This window comes from Saccopteryx bilineata, chromosome 11 (assembly GCF_036850765.1).
Source record: "Saccopteryx bilineata isolate mSacBil1 chromosome 11, mSacBil1_pri_phased_curated, whole genome shotgun sequence".
In the NCBI taxonomy this organism is placed as follows: domain Eukaryota; kingdom Metazoa; phylum Chordata; class Mammalia; order Chiroptera; family Emballonuridae; genus Saccopteryx; species Saccopteryx bilineata.
Window position 1 is genome coordinate 59391708 of NC_089500.1, and position 21888 is coordinate 59413595.

The 21888-nt window shown below is 41.1% G+C and overlaps 1 protein-coding gene across 2 annotated transcripts in view; it reads right to left on the minus strand.

Annotated features, from left to right (window-relative positions):
• PIEZO2 (piezo type mechanosensitive ion channel component 2) overlaps positions 1–21888 on the minus strand; it is a 490804-nt gene that overhangs the window by 186232 nt on the left and 282684 nt on the right. For both annotated transcript variants that reach the window (XM_066247149.1, XM_066247150.1), the window contains exons 6-7: positions 11263–11473; positions 8713–8926 (exon numbers count right to left, since the gene is read on the minus strand). In XM_066247149.1, coding sequence (XP_066103246.1) covers positions 8713–8926; positions 11263–11473 — 425 coding nt within the window. The remainder of the gene's footprint in view (positions 1–8712; positions 8927–11262; positions 11474–21888) is intronic.

Below are 21888 nucleotides of genomic sequence, written 5' to 3' on the forward strand. Positions count from 1 at the left end.
CAGTGCAGCATGGCCGAAATTCCAGAAGACCAGATTAGAAAGTTTAGTTCTCTAGGTTAGAAAGACAACCTGTGCGTAAGCTTGTCTATCTGGTAGGAAGCGGTAGCTGCTTTGGTATATAAATGGTGGGGTGGGACACCTATTTCTCAGGGTTCCCGGGCCCACAACACAAGTGGCCAGAAGGTTGTAGAGAATTGCTGAAACGGACTCAGGGGTTCCAGTATTCATGTCCTATTGATCTTTCATTCATCTGTGGCAAGTGAATTAATTTTTCTTTAGGCTTCTATTTTTCACCTTTCAGACGAGCACAATGAATTCTGTGTGAAGCCTGCGGAAAAACTCAATCATTAAGGATGTTTTCAAGGTGAAACCAATATTTTGGTTATCAATATATCATCTACCAACTCTACAAAGTCAACAACTATAGACTGACCACGAGTGCCATCTTCTAAAACAATGGTAAGGAAAAGTTTTACCTTTTTCGGTGAATTTACATTCCTTAGCATTAAAACAACCTGCTTTACATTTATTTTTCCTCACATACTGGACTGCTTTCAGGTGAAGTTCTTGCCAACTGTTCTCCATTAAAAACAACTTAGTCTTTCTGGGCTGTTTCTGTTACTAAAGCTCAGATCACTCTAATGCAGCACAAGGCACACCATAACAAGCCTGGCTAGGCTGTAAAAGTACATTCATTTAAATCACCTGGATTACATAACCATTTGCAAAGCAAACTGCAGCAGACCTATCAGAACTGGTCATATTTGTTTCATTTTCTAAAGGACCCACTGGCTTCTCCAAACTAGAAGAAAAAGACATACAGCATCGAAACCTTTACTAACTTGAGATCTTGCACATTACTGACATTTTTATGACTAGTGTAAAATAGCATAGATATAATAAATAATATTGTATTTTTAATATTTGTTTTTTTAAAAAAAACATTTTTCTAACTTGTCAAAGAATAGTTAACTTGTGATGCTGGGATTTGAGCCTTTGCTTTGCTTTTTTACATTTTTTTTTTTTTTGTATTTTTCTGAAGCTGGAAACGGGGAGAGACAGTCAGACAGACTCCCGCATGCGCCCGACGGGGATTCACCCGGCACGCCCACCAGGGGCGACGCTCTGCCCACCAGGGGGCGATGCTCTGCCCATCCTGGGCATCGCCATATTGCGACCAGAGCCACTCTAGCGCCTGAGGGAGAGGCCACAGAGCCATCCCCAGCGCCCGGGCCATCTTTGCTCCAATGGAGCCTTGGCTGTGGGAGGGGAAGAGAGAGACAGAGAGGAAAGCGTGGCGCAGGGGTGGAGAAGCAAATGGGCACTTCTCCTGTGTGCCCTGGCCGGGAATCGAACCCGGGTCCTCCGCACGCTAGGCCGATGCTCTACCGCTGAGCCAACCGGCCAGGGCCTACATTTTTTTAAACACTGAATTAAACAGAAGTTTTTCTTCACTAAACATAGTGCACTTTCTTTTTTTTTTTTTTTTCTGAAGCTGGAAACAGGGAGAGACAGACAGACTCCCACATGTGCCTGATCCCACCTCCCTCACCTCGTGGGGTACACAGAGAGTAACAGAGACAAACCCCACAGCTAGCTCTCCATAGCCACTCTCTCCTCTGAAGAACAGAGGTGCTCCATGTCTGGTACCCAAGTCTATTGAGATGTGGGGATGATCACTCAGAAGCCTGAGATTGCCATTGCTAGAGCCATAATGTGAAAAGCTGAAGGCATAAAGGCAAAGCCTGAAAGCCCCACCCACATAATTGTTACAGCAATATTTCAGCGAAGGACAGCCCAAGAACTTCACAGAGCTACAAGTTGTAATACAGCAACACCTACTGGGAGAAACCTCTCAAAATCAAATTTTATTTTTCTTTTTTCCCCCTTTTTCTTTATTTTATTCTTATTTTTTCTCTTTTTCTTTTGAATTTCATTTTCTTCAAATTTTATATTTTTAATTCTTTTTTATGGGTGTTTTGTTTTTTATTTTTTGTTTGTTTTCAATTCTTTGTGTTTTTTCTTGTCATAATTTTTAAATTTTTTATTGTATTTTTTTATTTTAATTTTTCATATTTTTAGGGGGTTTTTTTGGTTAGAGTTCTTAAAAATACCACTCTAAAATCCCATCAAGGAAGAAGAAATAAAATACCATGGCTATACAAAAAAAGGCATAGTTCAGAAAGAAAATGAAAAATCTCCAGAAAAAAACCTTAATCACATGGTAACCTTCAAGTTAAATGACAGAGAATTCAAAGTTGAAGTCATAAAAATACTCAAGAAAACACTGATAGGCAATTTAATAAGCTCAAAAAACAAATTAATGAACAAAAAGAGTACTTCACTAAGGAGATTGAAACTTTAAAAAAGAACCAGCGATGCAGAATTCAATACATGTATTGAAAAATGAGGTAACAAGTTTAGCTAAAGGAACAGGCCAGATAGAGGAATCAGTGAAATCAAAGATAGGCAACTAGAGATGCTACAGAGAGAAGAGAGAGACTCACAATTAAAAAAAAATGAGAGCACTCTACAAGGACTGTCTGACTCCATCAGGAAGAGCAATATAAGAATAATGGGCATATCAGAGGAAGAAGAGGGAGAAGGGAATGGAGAGCCTATTGAAACACATACCTGATGAGAATTTCCCAAACCTATGGAAAGAGTTAGAGCCTCAAATCAAAGAAGCAAACAGAACACTGAGTTACCACAACCTAAACAGACCTACTCCAAGGCACATTGTCAAAAATTGTCAAAAATCAATGATAAAAAAAAAATCCTCAAGGAAGCTAGGGAAAATACAAAAATAACATATAAAAGAAAGTCCGTTAGGTTATCATCAGACTTCTCAGCAGAAACTCTACAAGCCAGAAGAGAGTAGACCCAAACATTCAGGGTACTGAGGAGAGTAATTACTGGCCAAGAATACTATATCCATCAAAGTTATCCTTCAAATATGAAGGAGAAGTAAAAGCTTTTACAGACATACAGATGCTGAGGGAATTTATCACCAGAAAAAACCCACTGCAGAAAATACTCAAGCGGGTTATTCGACCAGATACAAAGATCAAAACAAATCAAAACTACAAGTAAAAGCTCCAACAAGGTCACAATAAAAACAAGAATAATTTGTGACAAAAATAAAATAAAAGGGGAGAGGATAAAGATCTGCAGTAGCAAAAGAGGATGAAGTGCAGAAACACTCATGAGATAATGGACTCTTGTACATATGAACATTTTTCTCTTAATAACCTAATGGTAACCACCCATGAAAAATCCACTACTGAAATATATAGCTTTATAAAAGAAGAAATAGGGGAAAGAAGTACGGAATACCACCAAATAAAAACAACTGACAGAAACAAACAAACAAAAAGAACCAAACAAGACACAGAGCTACCAGGAAAGAAAACGTAAAATGACTAGGGTATCCTTAAGTGTCAAAAATTACCCTAAATGCAAATAGACTGAACTCAACAATAAAGAGGCACAGAGGAACAGATTGGATCAAAAGTAAAACTTAACCAAATGCTGCCTTCAAGAGACACATCTAAACTGCAAGGACAAAAGTAGATTCAAAGTGAAAGGTTGGAAAACAATTCTCCAAGCAAATAATATACAAAGAAAAGAAGGTGTAGTCAGACTCATATCTGACAATGCTGACTTCAAGACAACAAAGGCAACCAGAGACAAAGATGGACATTTCATAATGATAAAATAGACACTGTAAAAAGAACATAACACTTCTTAATATATATGCACTGAGCCAGGGAGCGCCAAAATATATAAGATATCTACTAACTGATCTAAAAATAGAAGCAGACAAAAACACAATTATACTTGGAGATTTCAACAAACCATTGATGGCTTTAGATAGATCATCCAAACAGAAAATCAATAAAGAAATATCAGCCTTAAACAACACACTAGACCAAATGGACATAATAGACATTGACAGAACATTTCATCCCAAATATACATTCTTCTCCAGTGTGCATGGAACAATCTCAAGGACAGACAATATGTTGGGCCACAAAATTCACAACAACAAATTCAGGAAGACTCAAATTATACCAAGCATATTTCGTGATGATAAGGCTTAGAAATTAGAGTTCAACTGCAAAAAGGAAGTAAAGATACACACAAAAATGTCAAAATTAAACAACATACTTTTAAAAAAATGACAGGTCAAAGAAGAAATAAAAGCAGAAATCCAAAGATATATACAAACAAATGAAAATGACAACACTATGTATCAAAATTTCTGGGATGCAACAAAATAATAAGAGGGAAGTTTGTATCATTACAGGCTTATATCAAGAAACAAGAGAGACCCCCCAAGTAAGCAACCTTACTAACATCACATCTTAAGGAACTAGAAAAAGAAGAACAAAGGTAATCCAAAGTCAGCAGAAGAAAGGAAATAGTAAAAATTAGAACAGAACTAAATGAAATAGAGAACAAAAATAAAAAATTAATATAACAAAGAGCTGGTTCTTTGAAAAGAACAATATAATCAACAAACCACTGGCTAGATTCCCTAAGGAAAAAAAAAGGTAGAGCTCATATAAACAAAATCCAAAATGAAAGAGGAGAAGTTACCACAGATATCTTAGATATACAAAGGATTATAGTAGAATACTTTGAAAAATTATATGCCACCAAGCTCTACAACCTAGAGAAAATGGATAAATTCCTAGAACTATACAATCTTCCTAGACTGAGTCATGAAGAAGTGGAAAACCTAAATACACCTATAAGCAGAGAGGAAATAGAAGCAACTACCTAAACCTCCCAAAAAACAAAAGTCCAGGACCAGATGGCTACACTGGTGAATTTTACCAAAATTCAAAGAAGATTTGGTACCTATCCTTCTTAAAGTCTTCAAAAAAAAATAGAAGAAGCAATACTCCCCAACACATTTTATAAGACCAACATAACCTTGATATCAAAACCCAGCCAGGACAACACAAAAAAAGAAAACTACAGACAAATATCTCTAATGAATACAGACACAAAAATCCTAAACAAAATACTAGTAAATTGAATACAACAACACATTAAAAAAAAATAATACATCACCATCAAGTGGGATTCATTCCAGGAGCACATACGGAAATCGATCAATGTAATACACCACATCAACAAAACAAAGAACAAAAATCATATGATTCTATCAATAGATGCAGAAAAGGCATTTGATAAGATACAATATCCCTTTATGTTTAAACACTCAATAAAATCGGAATAGAAGGAAAGTACCTCAACATAATAAAGGCCATATATGACAAACCATCAGCTAATATCATACTAAATGGTGAAAAAATGAAGGCTTTTCCTCTAAAATCAGGACTAAGACAATGCTGCTTATTCTTTCCACTATTCTTCAACATATTTCTGGGAGTTTCAGCCAGAGCAACCAGGCAAGAGAAAGCAATAAAAGGCATCCAAATCATGAAAGAAGAAAAGGTATCACTTTTTGCAGATGATATAACCCTGTATTGAGAAAACCCCAAAGACTCCAGCACAAAACTATTATAAACAATAAACCAATACAGTAAAGTTGCAGGATACAAAATCAATATACAAAAGTCCACTGCTTTCCTTTATGCCAATGATGAAACACTGAAAACTATTGTACAATGAGATACCACCTCAAGCCATTTGATTAGCTATTATCAGTAAGATAGGTATTAACAAATGTTGGAGAGGCTGTGGAGAAAAAGAAACCCTTATTCACTGTTGGTGGGAATGCAAAGTAGTACAACCATTATGGAAGAAAGTATGGTGGTTCCTCAAAAAATTAAGAATAGAACTTCCATATGACCCAGCAATCCCTCTACTGTGTATCTACCCCCAAAACTTGAAAACGTTGGTATGTAAAGACACATGCACCCCCATATTCATAGTAGCATTATTCACAGTGGCCAAGACATGGAAACACCCAAAGTGTCCCTCAATATCAGATTGGATAAAGAAGATGTGGTACATATATACAATGGAATACTACTCAGCCATAAGAAAAGATGTCATAGCGCCATTTACAACAACATGGATGGACCTTGATAACATTATACCGAGTGAAATAAGTAAATCATAAAAAGCTAAGAACTCTATGATTTCACACATAGGTGTGATATAAGACTGAGCCTGTTGAACACAGATAAGAGTGAAATGGATACCAGGGCGGACAGGGATGTGGGGGAGGTAGACCGCAGAGGGGGAAGGAGGAAGGATATAAAGAGGGACAGATATAAGATGATGAAAAATGATTTGACTTTGGGTGATGGGTATACATAATCAACAGTTGAAATGCTATAGAAATGTTTACCTGATACCAAATCAGTGTCACCCTGCTAAATTTAATATTCTAAAAAAAAAAAAAAGACAAAATATAAAGAAGCTTCTCTACTGAAGTCTAATTACACATAAAATCACAATATATTTAAAGTGTGTAACTTGATTTAATGTAAATATACAGGATGGGGCAATAGTAGGTTTACTGTTGTGAGTATGCAAACCAGTTTATTCTTATATTATATTTATTAATTATTATATTATTTTTCATATGAAGTAAACTTACTTTTGCCTGCCCTGTACATTGTGAAATGATTACCTCAATCAATTTAATCAACTGCCACCTCACATACTTCTTTTGTATGTGAGAATGTTTAAAATCTATTTTTATTTCCAGTATACAATGCCGTATTAATTATAGTCACCCTGCTGGACATAAGATCTTCAGTACTTATTCATCTTAGAACTGAGTTGGTACTTCTACCAACCTCTCCATATGGCCCCCACCCTACTGCCTGGCTACCAGCATTCTGCTGTCTGCTTCGGTGAGTTTGGCTTTTCTGTTCAGATTTCCACATATGTGGGTGGTGCCATACAGGTTATGTCTTTCTCTGTCTGGCTTCCCCCACTTAAGCACCCATACCACTTTACAGAGACATATCAAAGAGAAGACTGGCACGGTTTTTCACCCCACCCTGCCATTCTCTCCTTCCATTTCTTCTTCTTTTGTTCAGTGAGAAGAGGGCAGATAGAAAGACTGACTCCCACAGGCGCCCCGACTGGGATCACCCAGAAACCGCTATCTCTAAGCAACCTAGTCATCCTCAGTGCCTGAGGCTGATGTGCTTGGATTAATGAGCTATCCTCAGCATCTGGAGCTAAGACTCGAACCAGCTGAGACACTGGCTATGGGAGGAGAAGAGGGAGAGAAGTGAAAGAGAAGCAGATGGTTGCTTCTCTTTGCGCCCTGACCAGGAAGCGAACCCAGGGCGTCATAGGCGGGGCTAATGCGCTATCCACTGAGCAACCAGCCAGGGTCTCTCTCTTCTACCATTTCTGTTCCCTTTTATTTTTTTCTGTAACTTTTAATTATGAAATTTTCTACATAAAAATAAAATTTTAAGTAGGACAATGAATAATCCAATGACAGTCAACTAGTTTTTAATACTTTTATTATTTTCTACTATTTACTAAACAGTAGAAAGTGTAGACATCATGATACTTCATTCCCAAATAATTTACCATGTATCTCCTAAAATAGTGACATTTCCCTGTAAAGCCGCAATATAATCATGCATCTAAGAATTAACAAAAAATCTACACTATCAGCACATAATCACTGAATATTGAAATTTCCCCATTTAACTTCAGAATATCTTTTAGAGATTTGTCATGGAAGCAGGACGTAATTTAGAGTCACACTTGTGCTGGTTTTAGAGCAGGCCAGATCATCTGCCTTGTAGAATCCACATTCTGGATTTTATTTTCTTGGGAAGGCATTCAAATTACTATTTGATCTTTTCTATTTTCTGTAAATTGAATGTTAGTTCTAGAGGCTTAACAATACGATGCTGTTTATCACGTACTGCATCACACCTAGGAGTGTGAAATGTTGAACTATCTCATGTTTGGTAATGTAATTTTTGATCAATTGGTTAAGGGGTTGACCACGATCATAAGGGTTTGGCTTTTTTCTTTGCAATTAGCAAATAATCAGTAATGTTATACTTTGTCATTATTGCGAACATCCTTTGTGCCAAGAACCTTTTTAAGTAATGCTTTTAGTTTGTGAGTAGAAACAAGGATTTCATTAAGAATTGATAGGCGGTAATTTTCTAATTCTTTTATTTCTTTACCTTTTATTAGCTGGTGTTATTCTGGAAAGAGGATTTTTCCCTCATTAACTGAGAATGGCCTAGAGTTCCTCTAAAAAGTCAGAGCAAATGCTGGATTCTTTTATCTTTAATTCCCATTTTTACAGTAAGGAGTTGGTGTAATAGTAATCTCTATTTGAAGCAAATTACATTTTTTCTCTCTCTCAGCATAGACTCATTTATTTTTATTTTAAAATTTTAAAATCTATTATTTATTGATTGATTCTCAACATGTTACTTAGTTCAGGAGAGCTCCTTCCAGCTGGATGCTTTAACACAGGTGAGACCATGTATCTATCCACCTTGCTACAAACAGCAGCTTCCCCTCTTTACTGTCCCAGCAGCACGTTCACCTGAACAGACCTTCTACTACTTTCTAGACTGTCATTCAATAAATGTAAAGCACTAGACTGCTTCCCCCACCTCTATCCATCCTTTGCTTTACACACCAACGGCATGAAGAACCCCTGCAAATTCAAGCAAGAGTATAAAAGGAAGGTCAACCCCCCTGGAAATACCTTAATGAATTCTCTTCTCTTACCTCGCATAATAGTCATTGGGTGGAACTGCTTCCTGAAAGAATTGGAACTGGTACAAATAAAGTCCAATCAAGTGTCCTGCAGTAAAAATAGCCAGGAGAACACAGAGACAGCTGAACAGCAACGGATCAAATGTCCGGCACCAGGACCACCAGGTGCACAGACCCAAAAATACAAAGAAGTAGACAGATGAGGTCAAAGATGGCAGCATCATACCTAGGGAAGACGAAATACAATTAGGAAAAATTGCATAGAACTAGAAAATCATTTGCCATTCAGTAATTACTAGTACTGGAGATTACATAAATTTCCTTAATATGGTTTCAGGAATTGATCAGGTCTTTATAACAGTCACATTTTATTTATAAAATCAGAATTGATGCTATTTTTATTATGCCAAAGGTCTCATATAAAGCGATATTTATTAATATGAAGAAATATCAAATGATGAAGAAACTCTACCTATGGTATTTGAGCTGAGTAAACATCTACTTTTCATACCAGTAGAATTCAGCATATTTATTGGCCTATTTCCATCCTCTATTTCTCCCTAAAATTTTTAGGACTACTGTATGTCCATTCCAACTTTCCCTGATACCACTTTTAAAATAATAATTTACATTTTTTTAGTCAAATAGGATTCATAATAATAATAAATTTTGTGGCAGTTAAAGTGTCACTAAAACATTCTATCTGATGAAAACTGATTTTCAGTATTATCAAAAAAGGGAAATATAAATGAGGTAATTACTTTACAGGCATTTCTTTTTTTAAGTGAGAGGAGGGTAATAGAGAAACAGACTCCTGCATGCGCCCCAACCGGGATCCACCTGGGAAAACCCCATCTGGGGCTGATGCTCAAATCAACTGAGCTATCCTCAGCACCTGGGGCTGATGTTCCAACCAATCAAGCCACTGGCTGTGAGAGGGGAATAGAGAGAGAAAGGAGAGAGGGAGGAGGAAGAAGCAGATGGCCGTTTCTTTTGTGTGACCTGACTAGAAATCGAACCTGGGACATCCATGTGCTGGGCCAATGCTCTATCCACTGAGCAAACCGGCCAGGGTCCCTTTACAAGCATTTAAAAATATATTTTTTTGGGGGGGGAGGGTAGGCATTTTGAAGTGTCTCCTTACTAAAATATTGGGTTATATTTTTTGGGATTCTATTCTCTTTTCCACTTTTTAAATTTTTCCATTACAAAAACAACAACAACAAACAAACCAGTTAACTTGTTTCATCTTGTGAAATTTCAAATAGGCAGTACTGAATAAACTTCACAGGGGCACTGAAGCAATAGTGAACAGCAAAATGGAAGGGGAAGAAACCAAGATAACACAGTTATGGTAGAAGGAGTCCAGAGCAAAATTTAAAGGAAGTGAGTGTCTGTGCTGAAAGATTACAACCTCATTTAGGAGGAAAAATAGTAAATCCTGGAGAGTTAAATTATGATTACTAATGAATCAATGTAAACAGACAAGCTCTTGGGATGCACCTATGTAGCTCTGTATGGTTACATAAAATTGTTCACTGTAGGAGGGCACCATTCACAGGCTCTGAGCAAGAATGGTTGGTTTATTTTTTTAATCTACACAGAGAAAATGATGTCACTTAACACAATGGTCCCCAACCCCCGGGGCCGCGAACCGGTACCGGTCCATGGGCCATTTGGTAGTGGTCCACAGAGAAAGAATAAATAACTTACATTATTTTCATTTTATTTATATTTAAGTCTGAATGATGTTTTATTTTTAAAAAATGACCAGATTGCCCTGGCCGGTTGGCTCAGCGGTAGAGCGTCGGCCTGGTGTGCGGGGGACCCGGGTTCGATTCCCAGCCAGGGCACATAGGAGAAGCACCCATTTGCTTCTCCACCCCCACCCCCTCCTTCCTCTCTGTCTCTCTCTTCCCCTCCCGCAGCCAAGGCTCCATTGGAGCAAAGATGGCTCGGGCGCTGGGGATGGCTCCTTGGCCTCTGCCCCAGGCGCTAGAGTGGCTCTGGTCGCAGCAGAGAGACACCCCGGAGGGGCAGAGCATCGCCCCCTGGTGAGCAGAACGTCGCCCCTGGTGGGCGTGCTGGGTGGATCCCGGTCGGGCGCATGCGGGAGTCTGTCTGTCTCTCCCCGTTTCCAGCTTCAGAAAAGAAAAAAAAAATGACCAGATTCCCTCTGTTACATCCGTCTAAGACTCACTCTTGATGCTTGTCTCAGTCATGTGATACATTTATCTGTCCCACCCTAAAGGCCAGTCTGTGAAAATATTTTCTGACATTAAACTGGTCCGTGGCCCAAAAAAGGTTGGGGACCACTGACTTAACAGATATGGATAAAATCTGCTTCATAGAGGTCAACAAAAACCATCTAAAATATAAAAACTAGAACTGCACCAGAAACAATATTTTTGTCTGTGTGGTTTGTACACACGGCCGCTTCTACAAATGCTGTAGTTATTATGTTGGTGTCAAGAAATAGAATTATTTCCTTTATTTTCCCTCTGGCCACTTATTGTTTTCCAAAGCATCTCGTGTGCTCCAGCCGGTCCTGGGAACTCTCACCTGAAGAACCGAGTAAGATCGTCACAACAACCTTTCCAGCAGTGGTTATCATGTTGCCGATAAACTCCTTCAGCCTGGAAGCCACGAAGGCAAGCCTGCGGAAGATTTTTAATTTTGTGCTATCTTCCCTTTCACCTTCAATACCATCTCCTTTGTCGAAATCTTCTTCATAGATTAGTGCCTCCTCTGAGTCGATTTTTTCTCCTCCAGACTAAATTAAAAACAAAAACAGAAAAAAAACTGTAGCCCAGAACATGGCCTATCCATGCAGCAGATTATACAGTGTAGTAATTTATGGGTCAGTCAACGAAGTGATTTCACAAATCTGGAAAAAATGCAGACAATTACTTAAGACCCCCTCCCCCCATTCCCAACACACATACCAGGTTTCTGATAGTTCCTGTATAAGCTTAAGGAACCCTAATCTTTTCTGGTGAAGTAAACAGCAAACATCATTGATCATAGGGCCACTAATTGCATGTCATTTTACCGATGTGAGCTCATTTTTATAGGAAGAAGAAGAAACTGTCTGAAATATCTATTAATAATCTTAGCTTTCATCAATTTGGGTTTGGTTCCTCAAATTTATAGAGTTTTCCAACAAACTGGAGGGAGATTTAAGTATCCAGGGCTTTAGCAGAAGTGGTGGGCCAAATAACTGCTTAGAAAATCATTTGTGTTCCTGAAGTTTATGTTTGTTCACTATTTTAATATTACCTGATCATGAGGGGATAGTCTTGGGCTATTTGGCTAAATATATGGTCACTTCCTACTGTATTCTTTCAGAATATACTGGTTCAATCCTGGACAAGTCAGCAGCTCAGTACAATCATTAGTGATTTAGGGAAGAAATGTATGTACAGAACATATATATATTTACATGTTGTATTTTAAACTGGGTATAATGGGGTGTTTTTGTTTGTTTTATTTTTTTTAAAGACTAGATAGAAATTTTTTGGCAAATTAGAATCTTTCCCTGGAAGGGTTCAGATTTTTGTGGAGGAGGTATAATAAAAACCATGACATTAAGACAAAACGGGGCTATTTAAGATGTCTGAAATCTTGCATTTGACCCTAGGCTGGCAGACCTGTTTCTAGCCACATTGGCTTTAGATGCTGGCTGCAGAATCGGCAGGTCTCCAGGCTCTGTTCACCCATCTATATAAGGCTTAAAGAGTAGAGCCTAGCCCCTGCATTTCCCCATCTTAAAAGTCTTTCTTGATATACACAGTTTAGATATTTACATAATATTCAAGAACAGTATCTGAACTTCTACCAATGTCCAAGTTCACCGGTGTGAGGCAGGCATAGGAAGGCTGGTACAAAGTTTAAGTAAGTGCTGAGTGAACTTGAGGACTCAGAGGGCTTCTGTTTACCTAAGAGGGTACAGACCACTTGTGACTTAAGTTGGCTACTGATGCACTCTACTGCCCTACACACACAAGAACATACACACACACACACACACAGAGATTTAATTCCAGGCCTATTCAAGTTTATACACCAAAATTGGGTTCTATTCTATTCCATCATGACACATTTGTATTTTTTCCTGAAAGAAAAGGAATTTCTCATGCTTATTCATTAAGATTTTTCTATCTGTTCAAAGCCAGGTGTGTGCTAGTATCTCTAGTAAAAGATACAGCAAAGGACATGTAAATAAGTGAAGAATAAACAAGCTAAATATCTCACAGTGATAAAATGCTAATCAGAGACACATAGGGTGATGTGATTGTGAGTGACAGGGTGGCTATTTTAGATTCTGAGGTCAGGGGGGAGCCTCTCTGAGGAGGTGACATTTAAGTTAAGATATGAATGTCACAGAGTCACCAGTCATGTGAGAGATCCTATGTAAGAGCTTTTCAGGAAGAGAAAAGAACTAGTCAGGGTTCCATGGTGAGTTCGAAAAGAAGGCACATGTCCCTAAACTTACTTCTTCTACCTCCTAACCTTCCCATTGTCAGCTGCTGACCCCACTTCTTACTTCACTGAGAGAAGAAGGGTGAGCTTGGGCCAGTTCATCAGCACACCTACCTAAAGCCCACCAGCAATTCTACTTCTGGATATTTGTTCACAGAAAATAAGAACACTAATTCAAAAAGCTGTGTGCACCTCTATGTCAGCTATTGGCATTGTAAATAGCATTATTTACAATAGGAAAGATGTGGAAGCTACCTATTGTCCCTAAATGTATAATAGATAAAGAAAATGTAATTCACGCACATGCACACAGACACAATGGAATATTACACAGCAATAAAAAAGAATGAAATCTTGTCATTTGTGACAACATGGATGGAGAGGGTATTATATTAGCTGATGTAAGTTAGGCAGAGAAAGATAAATAACATATGGTTTCACTTGTATGTGGAATCTCAACCAACCAACCAACCAAACAAACAAAGCAAAAACAAGACTCATAGAAACAGAGACTAAACGGGATGGTTACCAGAAGGGAGTGGGTAGGGGACAGGCGAAGAGGTGAACAGGAATATAGTCAACAATACTGTGATAAGTTTGCATGGTCACAGATGTGTACCAGAATAATGGGGTGATCACACTGTCAGGTATAAAAATGTTAAGTCACTACACTGTACACCTGAAACTAATATAACCAATATAATATTATAGATCAACTACTAAAAAAACAACAATACAGCCCACCTGTGGAGCAGATCTCGGGGCCCTCCCTCCTGTGGCCGTGGATGAGCTGCATGTGCTGGGACGCAAAGGAAGACAGCCCAGCCATTCTCCCCGCTGCCCTGCACCACCCTGGGCTCCATTACTCTGGGTCACAGCGTCAGCAAACAACAAGCCTTCTCATCTCCCTTTAGAAAAACACATTCCTTCCAGCCCACATTCGCCTTGCAAAGCGAAACTAAGAGTGAGCTACTCCCCCACACTGAATTTCTCTCAGACGCACTGGAGCGGGATTTTGATTGCCAGCCACTTCACCTAATGAGGGTTGTGACGGTCTGGTTTACAAGGTAATTCCAAATAACAACCGGCTCAAGGTTATGCTGTGGTCAAGCAGCGGGGAGAAGCGGGACTGGGGAGAGGTCTGCCTCCGCGGTGTCTGGGAGTCCCAGTCAGCTGGACTAGCTGGGACCTGCCACGAAGGAGGGACAGAGAATCAAAGGCAGTTACATGTCTTTATTGATGAAGTGGAGACAATTGGAGTGGGGTGGGTCAGGGAAATCCAACTCTGAGATGCCTTTCAGTGTCCCCCATGGTGTCAGCGGGCAGCCAGTGGAGCAAGCTGGACTGCTACAGAGAGGTCAAACGGGAGACGTGTATTTGAGGCTCACTGGCATAGGGGTGGTTTTAGAGTGGGGTCTGGTGAGATTCCCGAGGTGCTAACACACCCTGGAACCAGTCTGTCTCTCCACCTTTAGGCTCAGCTCTTTGTTGGGAAACGCCATACCTGGAAAACCATTTGGGGAACCCGGAATCCACGGGCTCTTTGCTGGGGAGCATGCTGTCCCTTGCTCGGCTCCTGACCCAGCTCACATGCCAGGTCTTCCCTCCACCCGCCATCTTCCCCAAGCAGAGTCAGGAGGGAGAGGAGGTCAATCCCGCCACACTGTTGCCATGGCACCCATGCTATGTCCCCATATAAAGGACCTGCCCATGGGGCATCTGCTGCTTAATATTCCCTCACAGCAGGTGAGCAACACATTAAAAATCCTTCTGGGAGGGGGAAGTTTGGCCCAAACCTTCAGTCACCACACTTAAAAAAGGAGACAGAGAGAGAGAGAGAGAACCCAGCGAGAGCTGACTGGACCACAGCTGGAAACACACTCATAACTTTCATAATGAATGACTTATTATTCAATTTCAAAATTGCTACAGATGTAGATTAAATCGAGTAAAAATTTCTGGACAAGTACTTCTGTGAGGTTCAACAAATGCATTTTCCTGACCTCTCTTAGGCGGGGACTAGGGCCCCTGTGATTTTTATAAATATACCACTGTACTTGAGGGTTTTCAGCATTTTTGTACCCAAATCCCTGAGACCCTCAGTTGGAAACACTTTTTTAAACCTTTCAAGCTGAGAGAGAGCCTTGAGTGAGGCGTGTCTGACTGTGCTTCCCTGTGTCCCCGCGGGGCCAGACTGCCATGAGTCAGTCCCACTGTCTGGGTGACAGGCGGGCCTTCTTCCCCAAGGCTGCGCAGGTGGAGCAGAAACATGGCCGCCCTGGGGGAACATCGCTCTGGCGTATTCACCAGCAAGCACCTGTGTGTGGCGGTTGTAACCTGTCCACACTGGTGCTCAACTTGGTTCTGGCCTTGACGCTGAGAAGCAGCTGTAAACACTGATTTTGTTCCCCTGGTGTCTAGGGCTACCTTAGAAATGGAAGGCCAAGAGAACCCTTTATAGCAGGAGTCCCCAAACTTTTTACACAGGGGGCCAGTTCACTGTCCCTCAGACCACTGGAGGGCCGGACTATAAAAAAACTATGAACAAATCCCTATGCACACTGCACATATCTTATTTTAAAGTAAAAAAACAAAATGGGAACAAATACAATATTTAAAATAAAGAACAAGTAAATTTAAATCAACAAACTGACCAGTATTTCAGTGGGAACTATGCTCCTCTCACTGACCACCAATGAAAGAGGTGCCCCTTCCGGAAGTGCGGTGGGGGCCGGATAAATGGCCTCAGGGGGCCGCATGCAGCCCGCAGGCCGTAGTTTGGGGACCCCTGCTTTATAGTTTCAAAAGCCCCACAAAGTATTACATATCATTATTGTCTATGGCAACATCTAAAACTCAGTTGAAGAAATGTACGCCCTTCAACTCACCTCCTTTCAAAGTTCCTGACATCGACGTGCTCCCGCACCCATTGTGGTGGCACCTCTCCTTCTGGAGAGGAGCTCTCAGGGGCAGGGATGCTGCAGCCCGGTCAGCTGAGCTGGTCAGGCCCGCAGCAGACCAGACCCTGCATTGCCTCTCACACTGCCATCCCTGACGGCGCATCCCAACAGTCACAGCATTACCAGTCATTTCCACTCAAATTTAGACACAGAAGACACAATATATTACTTTTGGCAGTACCCAAACATCCATATTTTTCCCCCCTTGTATTTTTCTGAAGTTGGAAATGGGGAGGCAGTCAGATAGACTCCTGCATGCGCCTGACCAGGATCCACCCAGCAAGCCCACCAGGGGGCGATGCTCTGCCCATCTGGGGCGTCACTCTGTTGCAACCAGGGCCATTCTAGTGCCTGAGGCAGAGGCCATAGAGCCATCCTCAGTGCCCGGGCCAACTTTGCTCCAATGGAGCCTTGGCTGCGGGAGGGGAAGAGAGAGAGAGGAAGGAGAGGGGAAGGGGTGGAGAAGCAGATGGGTGCTTCTCCTGTGTGCCTTGGCCAGGAATCGAAACCAGGACTCCTGCATGCCAGGCCGACGCTCTACCTACCACTGAGCCAACTGGCCAGGGCCAAACATCCATATTTCTTTACCTCCAAGGGCTTGGAATAAATACTAAGGATCACCTGGGACTCTTTAAGAGGACAGATTACCCAGCTCCATCCTAAATCTGAAATTCTGGGAGTGAATATTCATGAATAAGACGCTGCCTTAGGTGACTCTGAGGCCACCAGCCCAGATCATGCCCTGAGGACATCTGCCACCACTGAGCCACCAACTCTACATTCAGTTGACGAGGCAAAATCTGAAATATTTTGTTGACTCATGTCCATGGCAGACTTCCTTAATTGGAGAATATATCGAAGTGATATTTGTCTGGAGTGTCCTTTAGTTTTCAGATTTTAGACCAGAGCCTTTCAGCCGCCTCATCTCTTACCCTCCTCTTCATGGTTAAAACCAAGCTATTACAAACATTTCAATGAAATTGTATCAGAGGCATAAATAATGAGTCAAAAGATCTGGGAGGCAAGGGGAGTCTTTTTTTAAAAGTACATTTTTTCAGGAGTTGCTTATCCATTGTTTATTATTGAAAGTTAACAATTTATCTCACCAGAATGGGTTCATCTCAACAGAAGAGCCCATGGCATGAAGAGACAAGTGTTGTGACTCACTAAGGAAAATAAATGCCGTCCACAGTGTCCCCACAGGAGTGAGCAGTCAGGGGGAGAAAGTCCCTTGTTTCTGTGGTGTCATGTACGTTATGTAAGCTTAATGTGATAGCATTGGACAGATAAAGCAAATATTTTATTCTGTTGCTACACTTTTTTGATGAAGATTATTTTTCCAAACTTCGAAGAGCAGTTTAAATAGTCTCCTGTTTTATTTAGTAAAAAGTGAGTATGTAGATGTATTTGCTTGACCACCTTCTCCAGAGGAATGAAAATTGAGCAGAGGACAGGTAGAGACAAACTGAACTAGCCAACAATAACCCATGAGGTTAGTCAAGATGGCAGGATCCATGGAGCTTTAAAAAAACTGCCCTAGTTCCGCCCTCCCCGCCTTCTCCTGTCTTCCAGAGATATTGATTATTAAGTCTGGGATGAGCCTGGCATCGGAACCTTAAAAAAGTTCCAGGCCAATTTACTGATGAGAGCCATTCTCACAGATATTACTTTAATTGTCATTCCTCTGATAATCAGTGATGTTGAACATCTTTTCATATGTCTGTTGGCCACCTGTATGTCCTCTTTGGAGAAGTATGTATTCAGATCCTTTGCCCATTTTTTAATTGGACATTTGTTCTGCGTGTGTGTGTGTGTATGTGTGTGTGTGTGCATGTGGTTTTATAAGTTTTTTTTTTGTTCTTTTTGGTAGAGGCAGGGAGAGAGAGACAGGAACATGGAGCTGCTTCAGTATGTGTCCTGACCCGGGAATTGAACTGGCAACCTCCATGCTCCAGGATGATGCTCCAACTGACAGAGTTATCTGGCCAGGGCTTAATTTCTTTTTCATTTTCAGAGAGACAGAGAAAGGAAGGGAGAGAGAGGAGAGGGGGAAGGGAAACATTCATTTGTTATTTTACTCAGTCATGCATTCATTGGTTATATTCTGTGCGTGCCTTAACCTCGGATCAAACCTGCAACATTGTTGTTTAGGAACAATGTTCCTTTTTTTTTTTTCTGAAGTGAGAAGCAGGGAGGCAGAGAGACAGACTCCAGCATGCGCCCGACTGGGATCCAACCGGCATGCCCACCAGGGGGCGATGCTTTGCCCATCTGGGGCGTTGCTCTGTTGCAACCAGAGCCATTCTAGCGCCTGAGGCAGAAGCCATGGAGCCATCCTCAGCTCTTGGGCCAACTTTGCTCCAATGGAGCCTTGGTTGTGGGAGGGGAAGAGAGAGACAGAGAGAAAGGAAAGGAGGAAGGATGGAGAAGCAGATGGACACTTATCCTGTGTGCCCTGGCCAGGAATCAAACCCGGGACTTCCACACGCTGGGCTGATGCTCTACCACTGAGCCAACTGGCCAGGGCAGGAACAACGTTCTTAACTGACTAAGCCTACTGACCAGGGCAGAAGTTTTTTAAAATAAATTTTAACCCTTACTACATGTATTGGCAAATTTATTCTTTCAGTCATGGGTTGTCTTTTCATTTTGTTGATGGTTTCCTTTGCTGTGCAAAAACTTTTTAGTTTGATGTAGTCCCATTTGTTTACTTTTTCTTTTGTTTCTCTTGCCCACAGACATATATCAGAAAAATGTATTGCTATAAGAAATGTCCAAGATTTTATTGCCTATGTTTTCTTCTAGGATAAATCAACAAACAATAAGTATTGGCAAGAGTGTGGAGAAAAGAGAACCTTAATGCAACCTAGGTAGGGATGCAGATTGGTGCAGCCACTGTGGAAGGCAGAATGGAGTTACCTCAAAAAAATTAAAAATGGGCCCTGGCCAGTTGGCTTAGCATCGAGTGTCGGCCTGGCATGTGTATATCTGGAATTCAATTTTCAATTTCCATCAGGGCACACAGGAGAAGTACCCATCTGCTTCTCCACCCCTCCCCCTCTCACTTCTCTCTCTCTCTCTTTTTCTCCTTCTCTCTCTCTTTTTCTGCAGCCATGGCTCAATCGGAGCAAGTTGGTCCCAGGTGCTGAGGATGACTCCATGGTCTCTGCTTCAGGCACTAAAAAAATAGCTCCAGTTGCAATGGAGCAAGGAGCCTAGATGGGAATAACATCGCCCCCTAGTGGGCTTTCCACATGGATCCTGGCCGGGTGCATGCCAGAATCTGTCTCTCTGCCTCCCCTCCTCTCACTGAATTAAAAAAAAAAAGTAAAAATCGAACTGCCTATGACCCAGTGATTCTACTTCTGGGAATATATCCAAAGAAACCTGAAACACTAATTCAAAAGAATATATGCAGTCCTATGTTCATTGCAGCATTATTTTTTTTATTTTTATTTATTTATTTTTATTTTTTCTTTTTCTGAAGCTGGAAACAGGGAGAGACAGTAAGACAGACTCCCGCATGCGCCCAACTGGGATCCACCCGGCACGCCCACCAGGCTCTGTTGCGACCAGAGCCACTCTAGTGCCTGGGGCAGAGCATTGCAGCATTATTTACACTAGCCAAGATATGGAAGCAGCCCAAGTCCCCATCAGTAGATAAGTGGATAAAAAAAGCTGTGGTTCATTTACACAATGGAATACTTGTGAGAGCATGATGGGCCTGGACTGCATTATGCTAAGTGAAATAAGCCAGTCAGAGAAAGACAGTACCATCTGATTTCACTGATAGGTGGAATCTAATGAACAAAATGAACTAACAAGCAAAATAGAGACAGATTCATAGATAGAGAGCAGGCTGACAGCTGTCGGGGGAGGGCAGAGGATTGGCTGGGGAAGTGAAGAAATAGAGTAAAAGTGAAAAAAAAAAGGAGAGAAAACTCATGGACACGGACTGCGGTGTGGTGATCATGGGACTGGGGAAGGTGGAGGAGGGCGTGTGGGGGAGAAATGGGGATGGGCGGAGACTTGACTTGGGGAGGTAAACACACAATGTGGTGTCCAGATGGTGTGTTGTGGAGTTGTGTATGGGAAACATGCATAATTTTGTTAACCAGTCTCACCCCAATAAATTCAATTAAAAGGAAACAAATAAAATAAGTTAAAATAAAACTTCTAGTCTTGTCACCAAGTTAAAGATTGAAAGTCTTTACGTATCATCTGAAATATCATTCGAAAGGGAAATGAACAATGGATATTAGACAAACTGTATTGACCATTTATCTTAATTTCTTTTAATTTATCTTTTATAAATCACTTCATGAAACACTATACAACCAAACTGGCACATACACACACACACACCCCTATATCACCTACTCAACCTTTACCTTTGGTAGCAGAGATTATTACTAACTCTCATCTCTTGTAAGAACCAACTAAGTTTAGCTCTTTCAAATGATACACTTTGGGGCTCCCTCTAGAAATAATTCAGACACTGATGAGAAAAGCAGCATTTTGAGGGCAAGCAAATCCTTCCTGTTGTTCAAAAGTTTTCCAAAAGATTCAAGAGCCATATCATTCCTTGTGATAGAACTAAAGTGCAAGAAAACACACGTCTTTGTTCATGAAATGTTGAACAGCTGAGCGGTGCTGTAGCTGCTCTGGCACGCACAGCACGCCTCTCATCCGCCCATTCCTGGTCTCCCTCCAGCCAGGATTTCTTCAGGGGCACGAGTTCTGCTCTGGGCAATGTGCCAGGTTCAGGGTGGGCTACAAATGTGGATCCACCGTGGAGCTGAGAGGAGCTGCGATTGCACAGAGGAATAAACCTGGTATGTATCAATAACTCTTTCTAAATGAGAATACAAGGTCCTGAGAACACTGAGAGGAAGAAGGAATTACTGCTACTTGCAGGGGTTTGGGATACACTGTTTTAGTTATTCCCAAAGCCCGTGTGATGAATAAAGAGACAAAGGTTTGGAAAGCAAAGCAAGAAAATATAAAATAGTCTTTGTTAGATAATAGTCTTGACCATCCTGACACATAGCAGGTAATGAACAAATAAGCATATCCGTAGATAAACCCGCCTCCTCCATCTGCAATCCTGGCATGGAGAGGTCAATCAAGGCAGACATGTGGGTATGCCCTGCTTCTGCTGAGTGCCCTGTGAGTTCTGGGGGAGAAGCACCTCTTTGCAGACAATCCTGGCCCAAGGCTGACCTTTCATGCTTTGTCACTTTAGTTTTATACTTTGGATTGCTTTGCACAAGCCTCCATGTTAATTAATTGATGGTCAACCAATTAATTTGATAAGTATATGAGCATTACTATGTATACTTTGTAATTTAAGATTTGCTGCAATGGAGAACAGACAGGTGTGACCCTTTCCGTCACGAGCTTATAGCCTGGTGAGGGGTACAGAGAGCAGATCATACAACAAAGCACTACAAAGAGTAACTCACATTGTGATAGCTGCTATGAATATAACAGGGCAGGCACAGTCAGAGGAAATAATCCGGGGGGAGGTCAGCAAAGGCCTCTGTGGGAAGGAGGTAACTGATGACGGAGAAGGAGGCAGCCATGCATTTATCAGGGAGTGAATGGAAGAGCAGAAAAAGAACTTGTCAGCTCTGGGGATGGAGAGGAGGGCAGTGTGACCACAGCCCAGAGAGGGAGAAGGAAAGAGACAGGGTGAGTATGCAAAGCCAAGGCGTGGCCTGGCCGCGCAGAACCACGGCTCTCA